Genomic DNA, 21,455 nt, shown 5'->3' on the forward strand with positions numbered 1-21,455 from the left:
ATACCGAGCATTTGCCCAAGTACTTGTACTCGGGCAAATGCTCCCGATGCTTCCCCCGATACCTAGAGGACAGCAGTGATCGGCGCGTGGGGGAGTTACAAGATTCTCCCCCAGCGGCTTTCAGCTGTTTTAGTGACATACAGCGGTGATCGCTCACCGCTGACTGTCACTGCATCCTCCTTTCCTCTGTCCCCCTCCGCTGTCCCCCTCCGTTCCTCTCTCCTTCTCTGTGCCTCTCCTGTCCCCTCCGTTCCTCTCTCCTTTTCTGTCCCCCTCAGCTGTCCCCGCCGTTCTGCTGTGCCTCTCCGCTGTCCCCTCCGTTGTCCCCTCCGTTCTCCCCCTCCGTTCCCCTCTCCTTCTGTCCCTCCGTTCTCCCCCTCTCCTTCTGTCCCCCTCCGTTCTCCCCCTCCGTCCTTTGTGTATGGACAGAGTCAGCTGACTCTGTCCATTCACATAACTGAAACATTGTAATCTCCTGTGATTACGATGTGTCAGTTTATGAATGGAGAGGAGCCGCTGTCTTCTCTCCATTCATTCTCAGTGCAGCTGACGCTGCAGAGAAAGGGACTGGGGAATCTCTATCCTCGGTCTCTTTCTCTGTCTCAAGGGGGAGATATGAGAGGTCTGTTAAGACCCCTGATATCTCACCAAAGCCCCCCAACAGAGCTGATTAAAAAAAAAAAAAAAAAAAAAAAAAAAAAAAAAAAAACCACACACACATACAACGTTCACCCCCTCCCCCTCAAAAAAAAAAAACCAAAACACTGTCACGTGACATTAAAAAAAAAAAGTATCGGTAATCAGTATCGACGAGTACTTGAAAAAAAAGTATCGGTACTTGTACTCGGTCCTAAAAAAGTGGTATCGGGACAACCCTATGTAGGACAGATGGAAGTCCCACTTGTGAGCTAACGCATCTACTCCGAGAGCTTGATCCTGTCTCTGAAGAAAGAAGACGACTGGTATTTTTGCATTTTCCTGTTTTGGTCCCCAAGAGGTCCACTTGGGGATAACCCCAACTCTTGGAAATTGTTTTGAATAATTCCTGATTGAGAGACCACTCTGCTTCCCTTATTTCTTTCCTGCTGAGGAGATCTGCTAAGGTGTCTTCTGTCTCCTTCAGATGGACTGCTGATAGAGAGGCCACATTGTTCTCTGCCCATCTTAGGATCTGATGAGCTAGACCCATTAAGGTTTTGCTTTTTGTGCCCCCTTGCTTTGTTAAATATAATACTGTCGTCATATTGTCTGACAATATTTGGACATGTTGATTCACTAGAAATTCCCGGAGGGAGAGGAGGCTTAGGTGAACAGTCTTTAACTCTCTCCAATTTGAAGATCTTCTCGCTTCTGGTTTGGTCCAAACTCCCTGAATCGTTTTTTCTTCCAGATGAGCTCCCCATCCCCATGCGCTGGCATCTGTAGTCAGCCTTCTGGTTACCGGAAAGACCCAAGGAAGCCCTTTTGAAATGTTTCCTAGGTTCCTCCACCACCAGAGCGATCTTTTTGCTCTTGCCCCCATGTTGAATTTCTTCTCCAGAGGTTCCTGGTATGACCAATTCATCAGAATATCCGATTGCAGAGGACGGGCATGCAACCTGGCCCACTGTACCGAAGGAATTGCCGCTGTCCACAGTCCCAGAACGGACATGGCTTGTCTTACAGAGATCTCTGCGTTGGATTGAAGTGTTTTCAGGGTCAACTGCATCTTCTCTATTTTCTCCTGGGGTAGAAAAATTCTCTGTTCTATCGAGTCTATTTCGTACCCCAGAGACCTTACCCTTTGAGATGGAATTAAGTTTCACTTCTGAAGATTGAGAAGCCATCCCAAACCTCTTAGATGTGTTTGAACTGTCTGTAGGTTGACCTCTACTTGACCCTTTGAGTCTGCAAACAGTAGCAGGTCGTCCAAATAGGGTACTATTGAAATCCCCTTCAGCCTGAGGGGCTCCAAAGATTCCGCCATCACTTTTGTGAATACCCTGGGAGAAGAGGAAAGACCGAAAGGCAGAGCCCGAAACGGCAGGTGCCAAATCTCCCCCCCCCCCCCCCGATTGACTGCGAGACGCAGGAACCTTTGTGATGGGGGCGCTATTGGTATATGGAGATAGGCATCTCTCAAATCGATGGAAGCCATATGACATTTGGGGGTTAGCAAGTTCCTCACTGAGAAAATCGTATCCATCCTGAATTTTTTGTATTTTATTTCTTCTTCCACCTCCTCCTCCTCCTCAGAATCAATGGTTGAGGGTGGAATGCTTTCCCTTTCCACCTGTCTGGAAGTGGACTGAGGGAAACTGGAGTGAGAACTCTGTTCTTGGCTGGAACTCTGGCCGTGTTTCACAAGGGAACGCACTGTCCCTAGGGCCTCTGTTAATTCCTTCCTCACAGAAGATAAGAGTTCTTTGCACTCTTGTGAGGATTCTTCTTTTACTAAATCCACAATGCAGGATTTGCACAGTGGTTTGGGCCAAGAGTCCCTTAAAGGATTTTTGCATAAGGGGCACTTTCTCCCTGTTCTCTCTGATTTGGCAGTAGCTTTCTGAAACAGAGAAACAAGAAAAAGCCAGGTCCTTAGAACTAAGGCTTCAGAGAAAAGTAGTACCTCCAGCCAACACCCTAAGTGCCCAGAGTCTCACTCCTTTGCTGAACTGCTAATGGAAACTGTTACCCCATAGCAGACAGCAGCAGGTTTTGAATAACCACATAAAAGATAAAACACCCAGTGATATAAAAGGAAACAGGTGCCACCGCACCTCTCCTACCTGGGCCTGGCCGGGAACCTGGGCGCCTGCATCCGCCATTGCTGCTGACGATTCCGCTGTCTCCATAGTGAAATCCGCAGCTGCTGCACTGCGTACTAGGCTCCAAGTGCCAAACAAAAGGAAGTCCCAGCCAGAGGACCCGCCCCTTCCTCCTGCGTTCCAGCAGCAGGAACCAAACGCTGCTACGCCCCACCGAAAGTCTCCTCCCACCGGAACTGGCGTCATCCGCTGTCTGGGATTCGGCGCCGCCATGCAGAGGCCTGGCATGGACGCTCTTACTGAGCACAACCGCGCCCCCCCCCGAACACCCCGGGTGGAAAAACTTCCAGCAGACCATTACTCCTGTGAGCCGGAGAAGGAAGGGACACCGGAGCACCCCCCTCAGGTGCGGGAAGGAGCTGGGCTGGTCTGAGTACCCAAACGTGGAGGTCCTGCCAAAACCCTCTCCTTGGAGAGAGCGCAGCCCCTCTGGTTCCCCAAGCAGTGCTTCCACCATGGCGGAGGCAACACTAAAACTGACGGCATGGTGGAAGCAGCTGCTTTTTAAAGGGGCGTTGTCACGCAGTGTTTCCTGTCTAAGAGGTGGAGCTGCGCTCTCTCCAAGGTGCTGTCCTGAAAGGCGAAGGGAGAAAACTGAAATATCACATGGTCCTAAGTATTCAGACCCTTTGCTGTGACACTCATATTTAACTCAGGTTCTGTCCATTTCTTCTGATCCTTGAGATGGTTCTACAGCTTCATTTGAGTCCAGCTGTGTTTGATTATACTGATTGGACTGGATTAGGAAAGCCACACACCTATCTATAGAAGGCCTTACAGCTCACAGTGCATGTCAGAGCAAATGAGGATCATGAGGTCAAAAGGAACTGCCCGAAGAGCTCAGAGACAGAATTGTGGCAAGGCACAGATCTGGCCAAGGTTACAAAAAAAATTCTGCTGCAGTTAAGGTTCCTAAGAGCACAGTGGCCTCCATAATCCTTAAATGGAAGACGTTTGGGATGACCAGAACCCTTCCTAGAGCTGGCCATCCGGCCAAACTGAGCTATCGGGGGAGAAGAGCCTTGGTGAGAGATGTAAAGAAGAACCCAAAGATCACTGTGGCTGAGCTCCAGAGATGCAGTAGATGGGAGAAAGTTGTAGAAAGTCAACAATCACTGTAGCCCTCCACCAGTTGGGGCTTTATGGCAGACTGGCCCAACGGAAGCCTCTCCTCAGTGCAAGACACATGAAAGCCCGCATGGAGTTTGCTAAAAAAACATCTGAAGGACTCCAAGATGGTGAGAAATAAGATTCTCTGGTCTGAGGAGACCAAGATAGAACTTTTTGGCCTTAATTCTAAGCGGTATGTGTGGAGAAAAACAGGCACTGCTCATCACCTGTCCAATACAGTCCCAACAGTGAAGCATGGTGGTGGCAGCATCATGCTGTGGGGGTGTTTTTCAGCTGCAGGGACAGGACGACTAGTTGCAATCGAGGGAAAGATGAATGCGGCCAAGTACAGGGATATCCTGGACGAAAACCTTCTCCAGAGTGCTCAGGACCTCAGACTGGGCCGAAGGTTTACCTTCCAACAAGACAATGACCCTAAGCACACAGCTAAAATAACGAAGGAGTGGCTTCACAACAACTCTGACTGTTCTTGAATGGCCCAGCCAGAGCCCTGATTTAAACTCAATTGAGCATCTCTGGAGAGACCTAAAAATGGCTGTCCACCAACGTTTACCATCCAACCTGACAGAACTGTAAAAGATCTGCAAGGAGGAATGGCAGAGGATCCCCAAATCCAGGTGTGAAAAACTTGTTGCATCTTTCCCAAAAAGAAAGATGCAACAGGTCTGAGCAAAAGGTCTGAATACTTAGGACCATGTGATATTTCAGTTTTTCTTTTTTAATAAATCTGCAAAAATGTCAACAATTCTGTGTTTTTCTGTGGATATGGGGTGCTGTGTGTACATTAATGAGGAAAAAAATAAACTTAAATGATTTTAGAAAATGGCTGCAATATAACAAAGAGTGAAAAATTTAAGGGGGTCTGAATACCTTCCGTCCCCACTGTGTGTATGTGTAAATATATATATATATGTTCCAAGTCCATTTTCTAGCAAAAAATATTGATTTTAACTTTTTAAGAAACAAGTAGTTGCAATGTTTATTGTTGGCAGGCTGCTTTTTTTTTTTCTTTTGACAGCTAAGTGAGCAGAGAACTCTACACCTGTTACATGAATGAATCGGGAAATTTTGCATAGAGATCATGAGGGGGGGTTGAATTGAGATCACAATTTTGTGTGAACTTTGGTGCGACGGAATGGTGTACACACGATCGGACTTTCCGACAACAAGTTTTGTTGGCGGAAAATTTGAGAACCTGCTCTAACACATTTGTGTGTGGAAATTCCGACAGCAAATGTTTGATGGAGCATACACACGGTCGGACTTTCCGACAACGAGCTCACATCGAACATTTCCCGTCGGAAAATCCGACTGTGTGTACGTGGCATTTGATTTGCAGTTGCTAAGGTGCTGCACATGTGATCAGTTAGGACACAAGCCATTTGATGGCTTGACAATTGGTTGAGAGCACAAGCAGCTGTGACAGTTATCATTCACATCAGGCCTTGAATATCCCAGTTTTGGGAAACAGATCAATGGGTTTAGTTCCACTTTAAGAGTTTTTTTGTTTATGGCTGCATTTTAATTGGTTGGACAGTTATACGGAAGGTTTCTTTATTGGCACTTGGATTACTTTGTGCTATTTAACTGTAAAGTGTGACCAAGGTCACCACACATAAAAAAAATAAATTGGAAAAAAAGAAAGTAATGGCAGTAATAACGGAACAAACATTCTAAACAAAGAAACTGTACACACATATACAGAAAAGTCCTTCCTATAAAGCACCTCAGTTAAAGCGGTTGTATCCTCCTCTCGCACATTTTTACCTACAGGTAAGCCTATAAAAAGGCTTACTTGTAGGTAAAATGATTACCTCCTAAACCTGTACAGTTTAGGAGATATTCACCTTGAATGCAACCGCTGATGTCAGCGGCGCATGCACTCTGAAGGTCCGACGGATGCTGCTGGAAATCAGAGCTCCTTGCCGCAACAGAGGACTCCCACGCATGTGCAGGAGTGAAGTCATTGCGGCTCCGGCCACTCACAGCGCCGGAGCAGCGAAACCCGGAAGAAACACTGAGGCAAAATGTCAGCTCCCTCAGCGGTGACTGGGATGAGATGCAGGGACCTCGTTCTAAAGGTAAGTATTTCATAATGAGCTAGTATGCGGTGCTCATTATGCCTTTGCCTTACAGGTTTTTTTTTTTTTTTTGGTCAGGGTATACAAGGTAACTATCAAAGGTAAACTGCAATAACATAACACAACATCGCACTTACCTGATAAAAAAAAATAAAGATGAATTTGGTGTGTGGTTGTCAGATTATCACAGATCAGTCATATCTTAGGGGACGCTCTTTGCTTCTGTCCAGTGCAATGGAATTCAGCTAAAGTACAAGACAAGCAGCTGTTAGTCTGGCATACCATCAGCAGGGCTATGCTTACCACAGAAACTCAACTGTAAAGAGACCCTGTCGGGCCTCTAAGGCATCAAACCATTAGGTGTCCCAGGAACAAAAGACACTATACTCCTAGCCTGGCCTTCCACCCTCCACTGTTTCCAGTGTTGCAACCTCCATCATTGTCCGTGACATTAGACACTTCAGTCAGGGACACACAACGGGGGAGATTTCTGAAACCTGGTGCACACAGAATCTGGTGCATCTGTACATAGTGACCAATCAGCTTCTAGGTTTTGTCAATGCTTAGCTAGGGTTCACACTATTGCGATGCGGGAACCAGCGAGATTCCAGTGCCAGTTCCCACATCGCATCTCCCCCCCGCAGGGTTTCAATACAAAGTTAATGACACCCCCAGATGGGATCACAGTGCGAACTGTGAATTAGGACAGGAATCGGATCACATGGGTGTGAACACCCTTGCGATCCGATTCCAGTGCTGGGGAAAAAAAAAAAAAAAAGGTTCCTGCACTTTTTTTGTGCAAATCCAATGAGAGTTCAGCCATACAACTGTATGGCTGAATTCACATTGTACAGACATCGCATGTGATCTGCAGAGCAGTACAGTGCGAATCACATGTGATGTCTGTGTTTGCATATGTGTGAACCCAGGCTCAAAGCGATAGTAAACTTAGTAAACAAAAAAATATATATAATTCACCCTGCGAGGCAATATCATAATGAGAGATGGCACACTGTCACAGCTGACTGGGCTTCCATCTTCACCCAGTCTTCCTTCCGGGTTGGAGGACTCCGGCTGTCAGACTGCCTGAGCTGCGATGACGTCACTCCTGTGCATTAGCGCTGCACGATTAATCGTTAAAAAAATAAATAATCGTGATCTCTATGCAGAATTTCCCAATTCAATGTAACAAGTGCAGAGTTCTCTGCTCACTCAGCCAGCAAAAGAAAAAAAAAAAAAAAAAAAAAAAAAAACGGGCAGCCTGCCAAGTTTTACACAACACTGTCTGCTCTGGTAGAGAACTATAAAGATTGTAACTTTTTGTTCTTAGATCAAAGGAATGAACTTCGGTCTGTAATAGAGGGTAGTATAAAGCGGACCTTCAGTCATTTTTTCAACTTTCCATGAATTTTACATGTCTTCTGCCCTTGTTGTTTTAACTTTGGATAGTAAAACATTTTTTTTCTGCCAGTAAATACCTCATACAGCCCACTTCCTGTTTGTCTGGCAAAAACCATAAGCTTATGATATCATGCACAGCTCCCTCAACAGGAGTGGGGGGGGGGGGGGAGAGAGTCATAAGAGGGCCAATGAGAGCTTTAGGTCCTCAGAGCTGGAGATGTGCCTCTGTGCAAATCCAGGAAGTGAACAGGCAGCAGCTTCAGCTGCCCACAGTTAAAATGGATGCAGCCAGAGCCAGTGGAGGGAGATTTCTGCAGCATATTTAGCAAGTGCAGAATCACAGTATATATAAAATAATATGCACAGTGGTTGGAGGGAAGCTTCAGAATGGCAAAGAAGTTTTAATTACAAATTATGTGAGCAGACTGCAGTTCCTCTTTAACCACTTAAAGCGGAGGTGTGCTGAAAAAAAAAAATATTAAAAGCCAGCAGCTACAAATACTGCAGCTGCTGACTTTTAATATATGGACACTTACCTGTCCAGGGAGCCCGCGGTGTCGGCAGCCGAAGCCGATCCGTCCTTCGGCTGCTGCCGCCGCCGCCATCCTCGGTGAGGGAATAAGGAAGTATAAGACAGGTATCTGCTCCCTCCTCCCCCCTGAAAGGTGCCAAATGTGACACCGGAGGGGGGGGGGGGGGATCCAAAAAGTGGAACTTCCATTTTTGGCTGGAACTCCACTTTAAAGACTAAACCTTTTTCTGACACTTGTTTCTTACAAAGTTATAATCAGTATTTTTTGCTAGAAAATTACTTGGAACCCCAAAACATATACATACATATACACATATTAATATATATATATTAATATATATATATATATATATATTTTTTTTTTTTTTTTTTTTTTTAGCAGAAACCCTTGGGAATAATATGGCGATTGTTGCAAAATTTTATGTCACACTGTATTTGCGCAGCAGTCTTTGAAACACAATTTTTTGGGAAAAACTACACTTCAATGAATTTAAAAAAAAAAAAAAAAAAAAAAAAAAACAGTATTTAGCCCAATTTTTTGGTATAATGTGAAAGATGTTACGTCACGAGAATCATGAGAGAATCGTAATCTTTATTCTAAGCAAAAGAATCGTGATTCTCAATTTAGCCAGAATCGTGCCGCTCTACTGTGCATGCGCATGGGAGTCACTGTTTACAGCACGGTATGCCGCTCCTTCAGAGCACATGCGCCGATGATATCACAAGCTGCTGCTCTGTGGAATATCTCCTAAGCGGTGCACGTTTAGGAGAGATTCAGTTTACCTACAAGTAGGCTTTATTTAAGCTTACCTGTAGGTAAAAATGGCTGAAACTACTTTACTACCGCAAGCTGAAGTTAGAATCTGAATGGTTAACTACGCACAGCTGCACCAGGTTTATTAAATTTCCCCCAATGACTATACTTTCACAACATCTGTCTGCAAGCAGCTCCTGCCAGATTCAACTATATAGGTCATAAATACATAAGTGCCGGTTAAGGTGTACGTAAAGTCAGAACTTGCTTTGGCAGCAATGGATCCTCTGTCAGGTTTTTACTGGTGTGGACAGATCCATCCAGCACCAAACCCTAACCGCCACAATGACAGAGTGCATGGCCAATGGTGATACTGTATATAAAAACTTACATGAAGAAAATGCCAGCACCACAGAGTAAACCTCAAAACCATTTTAAGGAGGTCATCATCCAAAGGTTCCAAAAAGCAGAAGGAAGCATAATACAACAAATTCTTTGCTTCCACTTTTCATAACCTTTGGACAATGATCTCATAAGAGTCAATGAAAAGGTTACTCTGCTGGCTTCTTCTTCTTCATGCAAGATTTTCATTGCTCTCTGTGGTAGGTTTATCTCCCCATTGGTTCTGATGGCTATTGCCACTTTAGAAGAAAATTAGTTACCAAGGGCCCATTCACACCAGAAACTGCACGTAACTGCGTGTTTTTTTCTTTGTACCTATGCATGCAATTTCTTTGCATTTTACCTGCAGCTGACACACATTTTTCTATCTGAATTTGTCTTGTGAGGTCACTTCCTTCTTGTTCCTTTCCTTGGGCTTCTATGGGTTGCAGTGCGTTTACATGCATTTGTAGTGCAGAAACATGCAGCATGCTGTACTTTTCTGCACTGCAATGATGTGAACTATGCCCATAGGGTAGCCTGGATTTTGGACTGTCTATGCAGATGGAGTGCAGTCCAAAATGCATCCAACTGTTAGGTATGAAAGGGGTCTAAGACCCCTTTCACACTGAGGTGTTTTTCATGCGCTACAGCACTAACAATAGCGCCTGTAAAGCGCCTGAAAAAAGCCTCAGCTGCAAACCCAGTGTGAAAGCAGGAGTGCTTTCACACTGGAGCGCTGCGCTGGCAGGGCGTCACAAAAAGTCCTGGCAGCAGCTTCTTTGCAGCGGTGAATACACCGCTCCTCCCCATTGAAAACAATGGGGCAGCGCTGCTATAGCGCCTGCAAAGCGCCGCTGCAGCAGCATTTTGCGGGCGGATTTAACCCCTTTTTGGCCGCTAGTGGGGGGTTAAAACCACCACGCTATCAGCCGAATAGCACCGCTAAAACGCTGGTAAAGCGGCGCTAAAAATAGCGGCACTTTACCGCTGACACCCGGGGCAGCTCAGTGTGAAAGAGGTCTAAATGTAAAAAAGTTACAGTAGCAGGAAGTGAGGGTAAATCTTCCAATGGTGACAGCAGTTCTTAGGAGGAGCAATCCTCTCTATATGTTGGAATCTCTTCTTACTATCTGCTGTGTCTCTGGGACCAGAAGAGAAGGTAAAATCATTGTAAGGGGGTACAGACAGCTAACATTGAAAAAAAATGTTTGAACAAAGAGCTGACAGGCAGGGAGGGGAGGGGGTAGAGGACAGAGGAGAACATGGATGAAGGAGGCACGTAAACTGACCACGGTGTCAGGGCTCAGCAGCCATGTTATATCATGGTCAGTTTACAAAGGGGAGGGCAGAAACAGACAGGATCAGCCAGGTATTTCCCGTGTTATAGGGGGCAAAATGACACAGCACAAGCACTGTGTTGTATAACATGCTTTAAAGGAACAGAATCTTTTTTTTTTTAGGTTAACAAACACTTTAAAGGGTATTTTTTTTTACCAAATGCATTCTCTGCATTAAGGTTAAAAACCTTCCATTATCTGATGGCCTTCATCCCTAAACACCTGAGTTCTCAATCCAGCGCTGTCCCAGCTGTAGCACCATTGCTCTCGCTTCCTGCTCTCAAAAGGAGGCTCCGAGAGCAGCAGGAGCCATAGGTTGTCATCAAATCCTGTGCGGAGAGAGTGAGGGGTGTGTCCGAGCCACGCTGTGTGCGTTTAGGGGTGAACACAGCTCAGCTCGAAAGCACGCCCGCACTGGTGTCCCTTCAGCACACAGCTTGCTGATGGGACACCCGCAGGAAAGAAGCAGTGGACAGGCAGAAGAGTCCATAAGAGTAGGTAAAGGACTGCTCTGTGCAATACCACTGGAATTTTAATAAAAAGAACAAAAAAACCTTTACAGCCACTTCAATTTTTCCCAAGTGGGCCACATGACCAACTGAGACTGCTGTGGAGGATCAAACCTAAGTTTAGTGCATAGTAAAAAAAAAAATATTTATTAAACCAGCAGCCTTAGGTGAATACTGGACTGAGAAGGTCTGCAATTTAACATACATATAGAAAACAAAAGAGCTGTCAGTGGGAACAATAGGTACAACTGCTCATAAAATAGTGTGCATGATCACGATTATCACAAGCGAGTGACTGGCAGGCTCAGAGAGAGAACTGACAGAGCTGCAAACACTGGGACTGGAAGGAGAGAGCCTGAGATTGGTACAGCGGGGATTTCTGCAGATCCTGGCGTGGAATGAAGAAGAGGTGCATAGCGCCTGGGGTTTGCAGCATGACTTGGGTGGGTAGGAGTGTCGGAATGTCTCCTAGGCAATGCTCTTGTGCCAGAACAGAGCCATACCAATCAGCTCCTCAGGCTCTCTCCTTTGAATAGGTTCACACCTCGAGTCCGTACCTGTTCCCACAGCCACAACCACCCGCACAGTGAAAACGCAGGAGATGCGTGCGGGTGCCATTAGTTCTAATAGCATGCCGAATGCACTGGAAATAGCACTGCACTTGTGGTTCCCGTGTGGGCTGCGATTTCTAAAATGCTACAGGGACCTTTTTCCTGCGTCTCAGGAAGCACGGCAGGCCCATTCAAACGAAAGGGCAGCTGTGCCTGTGCAAAACATGTGTGAGAACCAGGGTGGATAAAAATCAATGATAAAAGAAAAAAATAAAAATAAATTATGGATTTTTTTGATTTTTGTCAAATTTATTTTAATAAAATGCTTTTGGAAGTCAAAATCTAACAATAGTTGTCCATTTAGGATACATTAATTATTTAGTTTATTCAGCTTGGAATGGAGCTTAGTCATTTCAGATCCATTACGGCAGCGCCTGTTAGCGGACATCCACTCACCTGCTGCCACCACGTCCCTCCCCTTGTTGTGTCACTGCCACATCACCAGCCGTCCCATTAAAGTGAATGGGACTGTCAGTGAGTCAACAGCGGGTCAGAGGAGGAGCTGCTGGACAACAGAGATGACAGTTGCTCTCCAAAAATTATGATTGAGTTGATTTAAATCAAATCCACCCTGGTGAGAACCTTCCAGTTCTTGCAGCTTTCCACACAGACATCTGTCAGCATGCCTCTCTGGGTCGGCTCAAACAGGCATGCTGACAGCAGAGGCATTGCAGGCCAGACAAGGACAGCCAAAGAGCCAGATGAGGCCCTGGGGGGCCACAATTAGCCCACATCTTATCTGGGGCAATGCAAACACAGGCTGCTTAAGAACATCCACTTCTCCAGACTGACATCCACCAATCAGGGCATTCTGATATTTAGAGAGGATATAATGTCTGCACTTGGTATAACTACCTGAAAAGAAAATGGCAGCGGCAACCACAATATCCACAAACAATAATAGTAAATAAGTGCTGCGCTATCGCTTTAAATATACAGCCAACAAATTTTAGCTCAATCCTGGGTGTTAATACATGTGCAGTATAATACAAGTGTGCAAAATGAATAGAATAGAGGAACAAGTTTAGAGCAGGTTAAACCCACAACTGAAATATGTTGCAGCTTACCACTCATTAGACTTGGCGGCTGCATTTGTTTTCTTTAAGAGCCCTTTCACACTGGGGCGGTTTGCAGGCGCTATTGCGCTAATAATAGCGCCTGCAAACCGATCCGAAAGTGCCGCTGCTGTGTATCCAGTGTGAAAGCCCCGAGGGCTTTCACACTGGAGCGATGCGCTGGCAGGACTGTAAAAAAAGTGCACAGGACTCCTATGAGACGAAACGCGTCGGGAGGACTCCACTGCCGCCGTTTTTTATTACTTACAAGCGCTTGATTTCTTCTTAAATGTAAGTGTGTTTCTTTTTTAATAAAATTCACATTTTTACGGAATAACACTATATGGCCCCTTTCTTTCCTATGTGGGGTTTGTCCAAGGACGTCTCTATCCTCCATATGGAGAAGGCATCCCGGTGAAGCACCCCTAGGATTTCTTCTCCAGTGTACCATTAGGATCTCCTCATCTTTGCCAGGGGGCAACTTTTAAGTCTGTTTGACTCATACAGCATACGCTGTCTTGGGTCCCAACCTTTCGGTAAGCCTCCATTCATATGGGTGGTGGTATCTGCACAATCTTTATTTTTTCACATCAAACCCCTGAGAAGGCCTCCAAGACGATTTATACCTGTATATTTTCTTCTGACCTACACTTTTGCTATTGGACATTAAAGGCATGTCTAGACCTATATAACATCATCTATTTTTAGGTCCAATATCCATGATACGCCTTCATTACTTTGGGGATTATTTTGACCAATGTTTTCACTATTTATCCACGTGGTGACTATAATTGTTTCACAATCAAGATGGACTGTTTTACTAATAAGGGACATTTATCATTTTTATGTTGATACTCACAATTTGTCACTTCACTTTTGAATAATTTACAGCGCTGCACGTATCTTATATATCTTATGGTTTTCAGCAAAAAATTCTATTTGCAGTGTCAGCGGCTTACACGTTTTGAGTGAGCGCAAGGTAATTTAGTTTTTTCCAATCATTGTAAACACCCCTGTCAGTGGTAAATGGTTTGTCTCACCACTAACTAATACATCTGCAGGAGAGCTTGTTCTGTTGAAAAACAACAGACTTACTAGCAGGATCTCCAGGCGAATAGAAGTAAGCCTAAAAAAAGGAAACTAATGCAGCCATCACATCTAAGAATTGGTATGCTGCAATATAATAAATGTTTGAGTTTAATACTGCTTGAAAACAAGAGAAACGGCCCTGCTGCTCAGTGTGTACGCACGATGACGTCAGATCACAAGCTCTTGTTTTAAAGTATAACTAAAGGCAAAACTTTTTTTTTTTTTTAAATAGAGGAGAGGGAATAGAACATCTATTAGGTTTTTATTGTTGTCTGTGCCTGTTAAGGAGATTCACCCTCTCTTTGTCTGGTTTATCATCATCAATGAAAGTGAAAGTAAAAGAAAATCCCAAATTTTGGGTTATCCCCAGAACAGGAATAATGGGGAAATCTTCCAATGGAGCAACCTGGGATTCCATCACTTTAGAGAGATTTTTCTCTCACTTGTTTGGCTATGGGACAGGAAGTGATGGAAAATCTCCCCAATGGGACACAGATGGCGATAATAAAATTGACAGCGATTATAACCCTCCTTTACTCTATTCAAAATGAAGAATAACGTTTTGCCTTCTGTTCTGCTTTAAGCTTGTTCATCTCTCTGTTTTTATGGGAATTATTTTATCATAAATCTTGTGAGCTTTTACTGTATTACCCTATGTGGGTCTCCTTTCTATGTAATAAGGATGGTGCTGAGGAGTATACTGGGTGGGTCGGTCATCATACTGTCCCAATATGTTAGGGAAGAGCACAGTGACCTCCGATCACAGGGGTGGCATGGTCTGGTAAGCAGCCTATGGGTTATGTTGGTGGAGGAGAGGATCCCCGGCTGCACCATACACAACGTTTGCTGAGGATTGGACTTTTACTATTATTCACCATTCTGTTTTACTGCATAGGTAATAACACTCTGGATTGACAGTGCAGCGCTTTGTTACCTACCATTCTGATATTTGTAGAATCTACACAAAAAACCCCTAGCAACTAGATTAAAGACTTTAACTGTACCAAAAATATATCAATTGTTTATTTTACAAAGGCTAAAAAACATGTAACCACTGGAAGGACTCGTACACTGATATTGATATACCCATATAGAAAACAGATCACACTGCTGTAGTTGGGTGGTGGGCTGCTTGCTGTGACTGCGACGCGTTTCACACGTTGAGTTTTTCACCCTTCATCAGGGATTTGGCCCGCTAGACTTCTCTCCCTGCTGGGCTCCCTGTCACCACACACTTTCTTATGGATATATTCCTCACCATTCAGTGACACTAAATACTTCCCAAGACAATTCTGTCCGATCGGCTGTGGAAACAACTGGTCATAACTGTGGAGTATTCACCTTTGTATTTTATTTGTTTTAAATATATGGATAGAGCTTGGCTGTAGTTTTTCTTCCTGATGAAGCTGGCTGGAAACCTGTGAAACGCGTCAATCACAGCAAGCAACTACAGCAGGGATGATGAGGAAACAACCAAACAGTATGATATGTTTATCGATATCAGTGTACGAGTCCTTCCAGCGGTTACATGTTTTTTAACCTTTGGGTTAAAATATATCAAATGTTTATTGTACAAAGGCTAAAAAACCTGTAACCACTGGAAGGACTCGTACACGGATATCGATATACCCATATAGAAAACATGTGATACTGTTTGCTTATTTCCTCATCATCCCTACTGTAGTTGCTTGCTGTGACTGACGCGTTTCACGGGTTTCCAGCCAGCTTCATCAGAAAGAACAACTACAGCCAAGCTCTATCCTATATTTAAAAATAAAATAAATAATAATAATACAAAAAGTTGAATACTCCACAGTTACGACTAGTTGTTGTCAGTTTCCCCAGCCGATAGGACAGAATTGTCTTGGGAAGTATTTAGTGTCACTGAATGGTGAGGAATATATCCATAAGAAAGTGTGTGGTGACAGGGAGCCCAGCGGGGAGAGGGGTCAAGCGGCCAAATCCCTTGTCTCTCATGTGTGAGAAACACGAAACGTGCGAAATGCGTCACAGTAAGCAGCCCACCACCCAACTACAGCAGGGATAATAATGAGGAAACAACCAAGCGGTATGATCTGTTTTCTATATGGGTATATCGATATCCGTGTACGAGTCCTTCCAGTGGTTACATGTTTTTTAGCCTTTGTACAATAAACATTTGATATATTTTAACCCATTTTTTTGGTACTGTTAAAGTCCTTAATCTAGTGTCTGGGGGAGTTTTTTTGTGTAGATTCTTCCATAAGATGTGGTACCGGACACATCATGTCTTACATTTAGAAGGTCATTGTGGGTATTCCTTCCTCACATCCAGTGGCGGTCCGTCCATTAGTGGTGTAGCCCCCCTAATCCATGCGCCCGGCCTCTACATGCAGGGCAGCCGGATGTATGGATTTCAATGTGGACTTTTTTTTTTTTGAAGAACGAGATTAGAGCTGGAGGCTCTGATAGACTTCAAAAAGGGTGGACTCGGGGGCGGAGAGCACTGCCCCCCCCCTCCCCCCGAGCCCACCCACTTATGTGACATTAGCGGATATTCGATAAAGTCTTCCTGCTTCTCCTCCCAGCCAATCAGTAAGCGGGTCCTGAGAGCCCATTGGCCGGGAGTCGGAGGAATCTCAGCCAATCGGGTCTCAGGACCCCTGTCCTGTGCAGCCGGGAGGAGAAGCAATGGCCCCGGCAGCAACAGCCTCTTCCAGGAGCTCTACCCTGAATTCAGCACCTCGTCCTCCTCCCCGCACCTCCACCGGGGGGGGGGGTTGTGGCGGTAGTACGAGTGGATTGCTGCCTATCAAGCACCGAGGGGACGGGGGGTGCTGTAGTGCGAGTACGCCACTTAGATCGATCGAGAGCCCCGCGGGGGGGGGGGGTGATTGAAAGCCGCCCCCCCCCTCCAAAATACTGACAACCAGACACCACTGCACACATCTATCTTTTTTCCCAAATGTGATATTTGTAGAACTCCACCGATCTGCTTATATCAGGGCTGAGCGCTCCTGAGAGGAGTACTGAGGCAGTGGGGGGGCTGGGATGTTTCCAGGAAGCCATGTACAGCACCCTGCCAGCCCCTCCTATCAGCCATGATCTGCATGCAGTGCATAGAGAAGCACAGAGTCCTGTGATGATGTCACTGGGTCTAAAATAAAAAGGGTGAAAAAAATGGAAGAGTTTTTTTTTTACAAATGTTATGGATGTGTTGCTGGGAGGAGGAATGTAATCTCTAATACCCCATTGTGTGGTGTATACAGTCCTAGTGCTGGGACATGTAGTTCTGTGCCCCCCTCACACCTCCTGAGTCCTGCCCCACACTCACCTCCTGGGTGAAGTCTGCTCTGTGTACCTGGCACACCACTCAGGCTCCTCACAACCTCCCCTCAGATGTTTTCTCTCGCTCTTCCGGGTTACTTCCTAACTACATGACGTAGTCACTAAGGGACTTTTTCTGGGCGGTGAGTAAAAAAAAAAAAAAAAAAATTAAACAAACACCGGAAATGGGGCAGGACTCGGCCCCCACCAGCAGACGGAAGTGGGGCTGGTTAGTAAACGCCAACTTCCGGTACATGATGTGTGTGTGGCTCTCCTGATACCTGAGATGTTTTCTCGTGATTGGTTGCGCGCCTTTAGGGTGTGTGTTGATTGGTCTAAGCAGGAGGTGCGATCTCTGCTCCATCACCTGTCGCCTTTAGCAGCCCGCCCACCAGCTTCAGAAGCAGCCTGTGATAGGACAAGAGGATTGAACTGGATGGGAGGAGCAGAGCAGGTGGGCAGAAATGGGGAGCAGAGCCAGTGTGGGTGAGTGCGAGGGGAGGATCCTCACACTCCTCCTCCTCCTCCTTCCTATTGTAGATGTAGAAACGTCCAGACCGAGTCTGTGTGCTGTGATCTGCTACAGGGGAACCCTCCTCCAACATAGTCTTGTCATCCCTGGGGGGGGGACCAAACGACTGCCATGTGCCAGATCCCCTATATACCTACTATAGAGTCTTAGATCCCCTATACAAGTACTATACAGTCCTAGATCCCCTATATACCTACCATAGAGTCTTAGATCCCCTATACAAGTACTATACAGTCCTAGATCCCCTATATACCTACCATAGAGTCTTAGATCCCCTATACAAGTACTATACAGTCCTAGATCCCCTATATACCTACCATAGAGTCTTAGATCCCCTATACAAGTACTATACAGTCCTAGATCCCCTATCTACCTACCATAGAGTCTTAGATCCCCTATCCAAGTACTATAGAGTCCTATATACCTACCATAGAGTCCTAGATCCCCCTATATGCCTACCATAGAGTCCTAGAGCTCCTATATACCTACCATAGAGTCTTAGATCCCCTATACAAGTACTATACAGTCCTAGATCCCCTATCTACCTACCATAGAGTCTTAGATCCCCTATCCAAGTACTATAGAGTCCTATATACCTACCATAGAGTCCTAGATCCCCCTATATGCCTACCATAGAGTCCTAGAGCTCCTATATACCTACCATAGAGTCTTAGATCCCCTATACAAGTACTATACAGTCCTAGATCCCCTATATACCTACCATAGAGTCCTAGATCCCCCTATATACCTACCATAGAGTCCCAGATCCCCTATATACCTACCATAGAGTCTTAGATCCCCTATACAAGTACTATACAGTCCTATATACCTACCATAGAGTCCTAGATCCCCCTATATGCCTACCATAGAGTCCTAGAGCTCCTATATACCGACCATAGAGTCTTAGATCCCCTATACAGTCCTAGATCCCCTATATACCCACCATAGGGTCACCTATATACTTACCATAGAGTCCTAGATCTCCTATATACGTACCATAGGGTCTTCTATGTACCTACCGTAGAGTCCTAGATCTCCTATATACCTTCCATAGTCTTAGATCCCATATACATCTACCAGAGTCCCAGATTCCCTATATACCCTCTATAGAGTCCCATATCTCTTGTATAGCCACCATAGGATCACAATGTACCCAGGTAGATTTCCTACCAACAATAGTGTCACATATATACCTACCATCATGTGCCTATGCTCAGATTATATCCCATATCTCATGTATACCCTCTATAGTGTCCCAGATCACCTATATAACCACCATAGAGCCATCTGTATACCTACAATAGAGTTCCAAATCTCCTGTATACCTACCATAGAATCACCTACCTTATACCTATCATAGTAGCCCAGATCTCCTTTATCTCTGATTCCTACTGTATTAAATTGTATTGCAATTGTACTGTTTGCCCCCCCCCCCCCCGTGTTGTAATCGCCGCACAAACTGTTGGCGTTATATAAATTCTGTATAATAATAATAATATAGCCACCATAGTGTCACCTATTGTGTATACCTACCATAGAGTGCTTAATCTCCTATATACCCTCTATAGCAGCCTCTCAACCTTTCCAACACAGAGGAACCCTTGAAATAACTTCCCGGTCTCAGGGAACCTCTGCTAAAATACTATATCTACAATTTCTAATACAGTGCATCCGGAAAGTACTCACAGCGCTTCACTTTTTCCACATTTTGTTATGGTTACAGCCTTATCTCAAAATGGGTCAAATTCATTATTTTCCTCAAAATTTTACAAACAATACCCCATAATGACAGAGTGAAAGAAGTTTGTTTGAAATCTTTGCACATTTATTAAAAATAAAAAGTTCCATGTACATAAGTTCTCACAGCCTTTGCTCGTTGAAGCACCTTTGGCACCAATTACAGCCTAAAGTCTTTTTGAGTATGATGCTACAAGCTTGGCACACCTATTTATGGGCAGTTTCTCCCATTCTTCTCTGCAGGACCTCTCAAGCTCCATCAGGTTGAATGAATGCACAGCCATTTTCAGATCTTCAGAGATGGTCAAGTCTGAGCTCTGGTTGGGCCACTCAAGGACATTCACAGAGTTGTTCCATAGCCAATCCTTTGGTATCTTGGATGTGTGCTTAGGGTCATTGTCCTGTTGGAAAATGAGCCATCGCCCCATTCTCAGGTCCACAGGAGCAGGTTTTCCTTAAGGATGTCTTTGCACATTGCTGCATTTATCTTTCCCTCAATCCTGACTAGTCTCCCAGTGCCTGCCGCGGAAAAACATCCCCACAGCATGATGCTGCCACCACCATGCTTCACTGTAGGGACCGTATAGGCCAGGTGATGAGCAGTGCCTGGTTTCCCTTAGACATACGCTTGCCAAAGAGTTCAATCTCTGTTTCATCAGACCAGAGAATTTCTCTTCTCATGGTCCGAGAGTCCTTCAGGTACCTTTTGGCAAACTCCAGGCGGGCTGTCATGTGCTTTTTACTGAGGAGTGGCTTCCATCTGGCCACTCTGCCATACAGGCCTGATTGGTGGAGTGCTGCAGAGATGGTTGTTCTGGAAGGTTCTCCTTTCTCCACACAGAAACGCTGGAGCTCTTGTCAGAGTGACCATCGGGTTCTTGGTCACCTCCCTGACTAAGGCCCTTCTCCCCTGATTGCTCAGTTTGGCCAGGTGGCCCTCTCTAGGAAGAGTTCTGGTGGTTCCAGACTTCTTCCATTTACGAATAATAGAGGTCACGGTGCTCGTTGGGACCTTCAATGCTGCAGATATGTTTCTGTACCCTTCCCCAGATCTGTTCCTCAATACAATCCTGTCTTGGAGGTCTATGGACAATTCCTTGGACTTCATGGCTTGGTTTGTGCTCTGACATGTACTGTAAACTGTGGGACCTCATACAGAGAGGTGTGTGTCTTTCCAAATCATGTCCAATCAACTGTATTTACCACAGGTGGACTCCAATCAAGTTGTAGAACAGTCTCAAGGATGATCAGTGGAAACAGGAGGCACCTGAGCTCAATTTTTAGTGTCATGGCAAAGGCTGTGAATACTTATGTACATGTGATTTTTTTTTCGTTTTTTATTTTTAATAAATGTGCAAAGATTTAAAAAAACTTCTTTCACATTGTCATTATGGGGTTTTGTTTGTAGAATTTTGAGAAAAATAATGAATTTAATCCTTTGTGGAATAAGGCTGTAACATAACAAAATGTGGAAAAAGTGAAGTGCTGTAAAATACTTTCCAGATGCACTGTACATCAATTAGTGTGATGGTCAGGGTGTAGAATGCTCCTCACACTTGTGGTCATTGGAAAGAACATGGATGGCTAAAAAGATCATTGGTGTCAGTGGGAACTTATCTAAGAGACAGAAGTTACTCAAGGAACCCCTAGCACCCTCTGGAGGAACCCTAGGGTTCCATGATCCCTGCTTAAGAAACCCTGCTCTATAGTGTCCCAAATCTCTTATATACCTACCATGGAGTCACAGAGCTCCTATATACTTACCATGGCATCACATATACAGTGCATCTGGAAAGTATTCACAGCGCTTCACTTTTTTCACATTTTGTTATGTTACAGCCTTATTTCAAAATGGATTAAATTCAATATTTTCCTCAAAATTCTACAAATAATACCCCATAATGACAACGTGAAAGAAGTTTTTTTATTAATACATTTGCAAAGATTTTAAACAATGAAGTCCAAGGAATTGTCTGTAGACCTCAGAGACAGGATACTGGTCTTAAAAAGTTCAGTGCATACAAATAATTTTACCCTTTTAAGCCCTCTTTCACATGACTGGTCAGGGGACAGTAAAAACTAGAGGAGGCTACTCAGATGCAATCGTTGTGGCACTTTGCATCACAGCCACAAAAAAAATTACCATGGCATTCTGAGTCGACCATCAACCAAATCAGCCATTAAAGTTAAGG

General features: G+C 44.8%; 2 protein-coding genes across 5 annotated transcripts in view; one reads left to right on the forward strand and one right to left on the reverse strand.

Moving 5' to 3' along the window:
• The window catches only part of IKBKG (inhibitor of nuclear factor kappa B kinase regulatory subunit gamma), a 107,976-nt gene extending 90,822 nt beyond the window's left edge, over positions 1-17,154 (reverse strand). For all 3 annotated transcript variants that reach the window (XM_073600392.1, XM_073600391.1, XM_073600390.1), the window contains exons 1-2: positions 17,002-17,154; positions 6,154-6,261 (exon numbers count right to left, since the gene is read on the reverse strand). The gene's annotated coding sequence lies outside the window, so the exon portion shown is untranslated. The remainder of the gene's footprint in view (positions 1-6,153; positions 6,262-17,001) is intronic.
• Positions 17,155-17,219: 65 nt separating this feature from the next.
• G6PD (glucose-6-phosphate dehydrogenase) overlaps positions 17,220-21,455 on the forward strand; it is a 55,608-nt gene continuing 51,372 nt past the window's right edge. Inside the window, exon 1 of one of the 2 annotated variants that reach the window (XM_073600393.1) lies at positions 17,220-17,480. In XM_073600393.1, coding sequence (XP_073456494.1) covers positions 17,459-17,480 — 22 coding nt within the window. In that variant the 5' untranslated portion in view covers positions 17,220-17,458. The remainder of the gene's footprint in view (positions 17,481-21,455) is intronic. The other variant, XM_073600396.1, reaches the window with a different exon arrangement.

Source organism: Aquarana catesbeiana, linkage group LG09 (genome assembly GCF_042186555.1).
Source record: "Aquarana catesbeiana isolate 2022-GZ linkage group LG09, ASM4218655v1, whole genome shotgun sequence".
Lineage (NCBI taxonomy): Eukaryota > Metazoa > Chordata > Amphibia > Anura > Ranidae > Aquarana > Aquarana catesbeiana.